We start from the raw sequence: 8,241 nt of genomic DNA, 5'->3' as shown, positions 1-8,241 counted from the left end.
TTAGTGGTGCGGAAGTCCAAGGCGGGTTCTGTCCATACTGTGAATTATTAGTAGAAACTATCAGAAGTAAAATCCGATTAAGATAATCTACCTGAAGTGCACATTTGTCTTTTCAGTCCTAGTGGAGCTATTTAATTACTGAGCTGTACATGTTGATTGGAAATGCATGAAACTTACCCCTCCGTCCATGTTTCTTTTCTGTGCTTTGCTTTTGTGCGTCTTTCATTCATACGTTTTGCGTTTATAATTTTTTGTTAATCTACTCGATAATTTTTTTTTAATCTACGAGGCTTCCGAGAGCTAGATATTCCTACCTGCTCCTTGATGACGTTGATCTGAATTCATTCAAAGTTTCATGGATGGAAGATGAACAGATAGATTCTTTATTCATCCCCTTGGGGAAATTCAGGTATCCAGTAGCTCCCGAAATCAGTCAACAGACAAACAACAAAATGGACAGTAAAAGTGAATAAGAAGTGAGCAATATTTGCACAATTTTTCAAGTGTACCAAAGAGAATGACTCAAGGTAGATTACGTGTGTGCTACTCGTTTCACAGAACAGGGTAGGTTCCCCTCAGAATACTCAGTGTACCCCCTACCCTTCTAGACTTTTGAAAAGTCCACCTTGAGCTGAGTGCCCGTTTCGTCTCCTAACCCCTTCCTCTGTCTGACCGCCAGCCCGACAGAGGAGCGAAGAGAATCCGGGACGAGGAGGGAGGAGGCGAGGAGGCCAGAGGCGGTAAGCAGCTGAAGGGGGCTAGGGATCTAGCCCGCCACAGAGATGCAGCACTAGGACCTGGGGACGACCCGGACCAGGAGGACACCAGCGAAGACAGGAAGAGGATCCTGGAGAAGCTGATGGACTCGGAAGAGGAACCTGAGGTAAGTCGATTGGTTTCCTTTCCTTCCCTCCTTGTTGCCTAACCTCAGTCCTTTGTGTTTGTTCCTTTCTTCCTACCTAAGCTTGTTCCTCCCTTCCTTTATGGATTCCTTCTTCCTACCTTCACTTCCATCCTTACCTTTTTCCTACCTTCACTTCCATCCTTACCTTCTTCCTACCTTCACTTCCATCCTTCCCTCTTCCTACCTTCACTTCCATCCTTACCTTTTTCCTACCTTCACTTCCATCTTCACCTTTTTCCTACCTTCACTTCCATCCTCACCTTTTTCCTACCTTCACTTCCATCCTTCCCTACTTTCTACCTTTTACTTTCTTCCTTCATCAAAGTTTGTGCCCTCCTTTATTTGGTTGTTCCTTCTTTCCTTGCTTCCTTTCGTACTTCCTTCCTTTTCCTCCTTGACTGACGTCCATCCCAAGTTTGTTCCTTCCTTCCTTCCATAGTTTCTTCTATCCTTATTTCATACCTTCATGATTTCACGTTCATGTGTTTGTTTATGATGCGGGGGGCAATGAGCAGGCATGGGGTCAAACAGGGCACGATATGGGCTTTTAACAAGTAAGTTGGCTGTTTTATTTATAACGGTTAATATTGATGCTGATTTAATTACTGAGTAATCACAAAAAAGTTCCATTGTATTGTTTGTTGTGTATTATGATAAAACGCCCCTTTGACTGTGTTTAGCTATCCATCATATTAGCAGTTGTGATATGAACCGTCAGCATCCATGCTTTATTTCACTGAGCTTCCATCCTTGTTCTCCCATCCATTGGCATCACGTACGAAAGTAAAGTAGAGCGGCTACCACCTGTTTTATAGAAACGTTAAAGGTTGCGCTGTTTAATGCAATTAAGTTTTGCCCGAAACCTTTTAAAGCTGTTGAGGTTGATTTCTCTCACCCCCTGTGAATCCACCCGCGCCCGCTGAACGGCTCCGAGCTAAGTGCTTTAATGGTCTATAATGCCAGAAGAGTGTAATTTCGCACCCCTGTCATTATCCCAATGACGCTATATTGGCGTTTAAGCCCCACAGTGTGGCCTTTTCGCTGTAATCAAGTTAATCACCTGCTCGTTGTGGAGTACCCGAAGTCTCCTTCTGTGTGCCCTTTAAGAATGCAGCAACACTCTTAATATCAGCTCACGATCATGGCCACCGAAGTCTCAGGAGAGAACGCCTTCTCTCCTTGACCACACTCCCTCTTTCCCCAATCCCTCATTCCCTACTTCTACTGAAGACAGGATATTAAACTATTGAGGGAATCTGACGTGCGCATACAAGCCAACAGGTGTTCGATGTCACCGTATGAATCAATGAAAATGAGAACCGCTATGCATTGTGGGATATTTTAATGCAATTTATTTTATCAAGTTGCGCACTTCCTTTGGGGTGACGTATGGGTCTTAAGTGGGGCACTAAATACAGGACTGGATTCGTGCACTATTTGCTGTACACATGCGAACGAATCTGGGCAAGGCGTCTCATTATTGCCAACTCTATTTTCTGTTTTTCATCTGGGCTCTACTTCTGTTCTGCAGGGCGAGCCGGTGGACGAGAGCTCCGTGAAGAAGATGATCCTCACCTTTGAGAAGAGATCCTACAAGAACCAGGAGCTGAGGATCAAGTTCCCCGACAACCCCGAGAAGTGAGCGCCAAACTCAGCCCCCCCCTTAACCTACACATTTAGGACTCCAGTCGTCCCCTTAACCTACATATTAAGGACTCCAGTCGTCCCCCTTAACCTACACATTTAGGACTCCAGTCGTCCTACTTAACCCACACATTTTTCAATTGACTTCAGTAACCATGATTATGTCAGTTATTATGGGTCTCTAGTAAACATCCTACTCATTTGATTATCATAGGAATACAAAGGCCATATTTTATACTTTTGAGCGGCAGTATTTTTATGGCTACCATTCATTGTGTTGGATATGTATCGCAGAGTATCAGAGCTAACTACTGCTGTTCACATAATGGCTAGTGGTAGAGTGATGCGATGACGTTCAGCAGGACATTGATGTTAGTTTATTTCTTATTGCTTATGTTTATTTATTTTTACACAATGTCTTGTTTTTTAAAAAATGTATGATGACTATATGCTCTGTAAGGTGACCTTGGGTGTCTTGAAAGGCGCCTCTAAATTAAATGTATTATTATTATTATTTATTATGTTAAAATTAATTAAAAAAAAAATTACAATGTTGCTGCAAGTTTCCGGATAAAAGCACCCGTTCACCCAACAGGAAATGGACCAATATTGTCCGTCGGATACCAATATTGTCCCCCCCCCCCCTCTGTGCTCTAGGTTCATGGAGGCGGAGCTGGACCTGAACGACATCATCCAGGAGATGCATGTGGTGGCCACCATGCCCGACCTGTACCACCTGCTGGTGGAGCTCAACGCCGTGCACTCCCTGCTGGGCCTGCTGAGCCACGAGAACACTGATATCCTCCACCACGGACCGCCACAGCCCCCTACTCGGGACCGACCAGGGGTTTAACTCCATCCTCTTGGCGGATTCCCATTCATGTTTTATTCTCATGGGTCCGATTTTAAGAGATCATGTTTACATCGATTAAGATTTATATTAGATGACGTTTTTTTTTATGATTGATATGACTTAGGCCCAATCCCATTTCTACCCCTTACCCCTTCCCCTTGTTTTGAAGGGGTAAGGGGGAGGGGTAAGGGGTAGAAATGGGATTGGGCCTTAGGCCCAATCCCATTCAAAACAAGGCGGAGGGGTAGGGGGAAGGGGGAAGGGGTAGAAATGGGATTGGGCCTTAAAGTAAAATATAGAAGTCACAACGACACGCAGGCACGCACGCCAGTTAACCTCGGACACAGAGCAGACGCGTCCAGTGTGTTGTGGCTGCGGTCGGCGCTGTGCTTGCTGTAGAATAGACAATGAGGCCCACAGGAAGTGTCATGCAGGAAGTGACCTTAACTGGGCCCACATATCGCCATCGCGGTGGTGGACCTGCTGCAGGAGCTGACGGACATCGACACGCTGCAGGAGAGCGAGGAGGGGGCCGAGGTGCTCATCGACGCCCTGGTGAGGCCTGTCTGTCTGTCTGTCTGTCTGTCAGTGCCGTCTTTCTGTCAGTGCCGTCTGTCTGTCTTTCTGTCTGTCTTTTTGTCATAACACAATAATAATTCATCTATTAATGTGTTCCGGCCATGGGCCTATGATGAGTAATTTGAAAGGGTGCTGGGTTTGTGTGTGTGTGAGGGATACGCATTTTTCTTTATTTGCTTCATATTGAAGTAAATAACAATTCGGGGTTCCTATGGTAACATGTGTGTGTGTCTGCTACAGCTGGAGGGCCAGGTGGTCTGGGTTCCTATGGTAACGTGTGCAGTGTTTCCCCTACCATTGTTCAGGCCTGGCGGGCCGCCAGGCCAACGAGCGCCCCCGCCAGGCCAACAACCGGCCAAAAAAATGAAAAGAAATGATAAAGAGAAAAAAAAAAAAAATGAAAAAAAAAAACAACTTTTTTTTTTTTTATTATTATTATTATTAGCCATAATATCATAACCATCCAAGCTCACCACCAGCTATCTCAATATGTATTGGTGCTTTATGCTCCTGTACATGAAATTAGTTTATATTAAATCAACTTTGTTTTTAGAAAAACACTGTTTATTCTCCGGCAGAAGAACTATACCATGAACCGATCGCGTAAATGCGACGTCTGATTGGTTCAGCCCGCCATTACCATGGACATTTTTACCGCCCCCGCGAAACACTAGCCTCGTTCTTTATATGTCCATAACTTAACCAACTTGTGATGGCTAAGCAAGTGTTTTATTTGGAAATAACCAACAAATACTCTAGCATCCCGTGAAAAATGTATAACAAATCACACCATCAGCTCTTACCATCGGGCCTAAAAAAAATTCTAGGGGAAACACTGGTGTGTGTGTGTGTGTGTCTCCTACAGCTGGAGGGTCAGGTGGTGGCCCTGCTGGTGCAGAACATGGAGCGTCTGGACGAGCAGGTGAAGGAGGAGGCGGACGGCGTCTACAACACGCTGGGTGAGGAACGCCCGTCGGCTCAGGGCTCCCCCGCGCCTCGCCTGCTGCCTTCCCATGATGCAGCGGGGCCTCCTCAAGGGGCGGGTTTGGGGAGATATCGACCGTGTACCGTTCGAGGGGTCGTGGTCCAGCGTGGGCCGTGAAGCCCTCGGGAGGCCGTCACCGTGGTGACGGGCTAAACAAAGAACCTTACTAACGATAGACACTCACTTTAGATAAGTATCCGCTGTCACCATGGCAACTTTCACTTTTATTTATGGATCTGTGCGTCCGTCCCTCCAGTAAGGTGTGCAATTGAGTTTAAATTCACACGAGAAACAATGATGACTTCACAGCATCAGTAGTCTCAAAGAGTTCATATTTAAGGGGATAACCTTCCCAGCAGCCCTAGTTCTCCGAAATTCCTGCCATGAGCAGTTTTGTTATGAGTTTGATTTTAACGTGAGGTAGGGAAGTTATTTTCAATGACAGCCAGAGAAGACAAGCCAGAGAAGATCTGCATTCAGTGAGATTGGCAGGAGGGTTTTTGGACTCTATTGTTGGAGCTCTGGGGGCCAGCTTCTCCCCCGCTGCTCTCAACCACAGCCAAGAAACACCATCTCCAATAATCCCTGGCTCGGGTGTTGGCTGTTGAAGGAATACAAAGCCACAGGAGGGCTGGAGAAGATGAAGTGCTGAAGACGTGATCTCTCTCTGTGTCTCTGACTTTCTTTCGGTCTCGCCCTCTTTCTCTCTTTCTTACTTCTTTTCGCTCTCTTGCTTAATTCTGTTGACATTTGCTCTTCATGCATTCTCCGTCTCTGTGCTCTGTCTCTCTCACACTTTCTCTGTCTGTCTCTCACTTCCTCTCCCTCTTTCACTCTGCCTTTTAAGATTTGCTCTCTCTGTCTCTATCTCGCTCTCTCCCCCTCCCTCCCTCCCTCCATGGTGGAGGTTTTGTGGTGAATCAGCTCTGCTAAGACGATTCTACCAGCGGATTGGGGCTGTATGTCAAGGGGAAGCTGGGGTTTGGGTTGTTGTACGTGCGCGTTAGACCGTGAGCACACACAAGTACGTGCACACGAATACGAACCACACCACAGGGCTTAACCACTGTGGTCTGCTACTGCAGTATGAGGAATTATCCTTATTTATGACCAAATAGGGCAATATGTTCAGAATCACAAGCGCTGCAGAATGATGCATGGGCAATTTTATCATCCGTGTGTCATGATTATGACGATGCTGTAACAGTGGTTCACACGTAAGCTCCTGCGCTTGACACGCACACGCACACACACACAGGGAAAGAGACTACTAGTACAGAGCTGGTTTCAAGATTGTCCGACAATTCCCGTGCTGCATTTAGGTGTTTTTCTGTATTTTCTCTGTGGAGCTCTGTCCAAATCACATGTGGTTAGAGGTGGCGTGACATGGGGTTGATTGTCCTCTGCTTGTGACTCCCTCTTCTCCTCTCTGCAGCCATCGTGGAGAACATGGCGGAGTTCCGTCCCGGTCTCTGCACTGAGGCCGCACAGCAGGGGCTTATGCAGTGGCTGCTCAAGAGAGTCAAGGTGAGACACACACACACACACACACACACACACACACACACACACACACACACACACACACACACACACACACACACACACACACACACACACACACACACACACACACACACACACACACACACACACACACACACACACGTGTCATCCTAAGGGGATATTTATACTACAGACCATTGGTATGAAATGCAGTTTCTATGTGTGGCTATAATATCATTCACATCTATTTGAACTCGACTTATTACACCAGAGCACTGCGGGTATCCACTGCAGGGGATCTGAGCCGGCCTCCAAACCCGAGCAGGGTAATGTCAACCCCGTTGATGTAAACCGGAGGTTTCAGAGGCCGACCTCGAGGAGCGGATTTGTCGGGGCTCAGCGATGCCTCCGAGACAGCCCCTGTTTGCAGAGGGGCTGGTGACCGGGATAGCCCCCCCCCCTTTCCACTCCCTTATCCTCACGCCCGTTCTCCTCTCTGCTCCGTCTCTCAGGCAAAGCTGCCCTTTGAAGCCAACAAGCTGTACTGCAGCGAGATCCTGGCCATCGTGCTGCAGAACAACGACAGTGAGTCTCCGGCCGTGAGGGGGGGGGGGGGTCTGGTGGCGGACCTAGCGCCTGAATGTCGCGTAGCTTTACCGCTCAACTTCTCAGTCCCTTCAGTTTTGTTTTCTCTCTTTCCACGGCAACAAATGGATTCTTTATGCGTCGGAATAGCAAACCGGTCAACCGATCAAACTAGGAAAGCCAAACAAAACGGGAGGACCGTTATCTCAAATCAATATCCCCCGTTTCCTCGATAGACCGGCGCGGTCGTTATCTCCAACCGCCTTTCCACCTCCAATACCCTGGTTGCTAAAAAACGCTAATTTGCTAGAAACTAATTTGTCGCGTTTTTTTCGATCAACTTGAAAATAAATTGCAGAAGTCGCCAAAATGGAATTCCCAGAATGCGTGGGCGGTGTGTTAATGGTGCTGTGCGTCGTGCGATCTAAATTGTGCGGCGAACGTGACGCTGAGTGTGTGTGTGTGTGTCCGTCCTGCAGGCACCAGGGAGCTGCTGGGGGAAATGGACGGCATCGATGTCCTTCTGCAGCAACTCTCGGTGGGCCCAACCACGCGCTTAATTAACTTGATTTATTCACTCACACACACACGCACACTCATGCTCACACACTCCTGCAAACTCTTTTTGTGCACAAAACACACCCACACTCTTTCTCACACACATAAACACACACGCTCTTTCTGTGCGCACACACATTCATGCAAACACACACAAACACTCTTTCTCTGCAAACACAATAATGCACACACACACACACTCGCACACACTCTCTTTCTCTCTCTCTCTCACACACACACACACACACACACACGCTCTTTGTCTCACACTCGCACACACACACACACACAATCTTTGTCTCACACACACACACACACCTTTTCTCACACACACACACACACCTTTTCTCACACACAATATCTTGTTTTTTACGTGCGCAATCCTTCACATTAAATGCTTCACACGTTTCATTCACGTCACATCCTCTTTCACATTAAAAGTTTGCTACTTTTCGGGTACTGTGCCCTCCCACGATCCTTTGCTGTGCTTTGGTGTAACCCTGTGATTTGTGTTGCTATTCTGGCCCCGCCAGCACCACTGGTACTTTATTTATACAGCCCCGTTCAAACACCCCTGACAGGGCCCGCTAAACCCTACTGGTTAGATACAGAGCTGCACAACATGGG

The 8,241-nt window shown here is 47.2% G+C and overlaps 1 protein-coding gene across 1 annotated transcript in view; it reads left to right on the top strand.

The window, feature by feature from the left end:
* ctnnbl1 (catenin, beta like 1) overlaps positions 1–8,241 on the top strand; it is a 36,587-nt gene that overhangs the window by 581 nt on the left and 27,765 nt on the right. Inside the window, exons 2-9 of the mRNA XM_030366476.1 lie at positions 680–883; positions 2,436–2,542; positions 3,206–3,345; positions 3,859–3,956; positions 4,846–4,939; positions 6,401–6,492; positions 6,984–7,056; positions 7,536–7,594. Coding sequence (XP_030222336.1) covers positions 680–883; positions 2,436–2,542; positions 3,206–3,345; positions 3,859–3,956; positions 4,846–4,939; positions 6,401–6,492; positions 6,984–7,056; positions 7,536–7,594 — 867 coding nt within the window. The remainder of the gene's footprint in view (positions 1–679; positions 884–2,435; positions 2,543–3,205; positions 3,346–3,858; positions 3,957–4,845; positions 4,940–6,400; positions 6,493–6,983; positions 7,057–7,535; positions 7,595–8,241) is intronic.

This window comes from Gadus morhua, chromosome 1, assembly GCF_902167405.1.
Source record: "Gadus morhua chromosome 1, gadMor3.0, whole genome shotgun sequence".
NCBI classification, from domain to species: Eukaryota; Metazoa; Chordata; class Actinopteri; order Gadiformes; family Gadidae; genus Gadus; species Gadus morhua.
The sequence above is the reverse complement of the archived record's forward strand: the minus strand, read 5'-3'. Positions and strand labels throughout refer to the sequence as shown.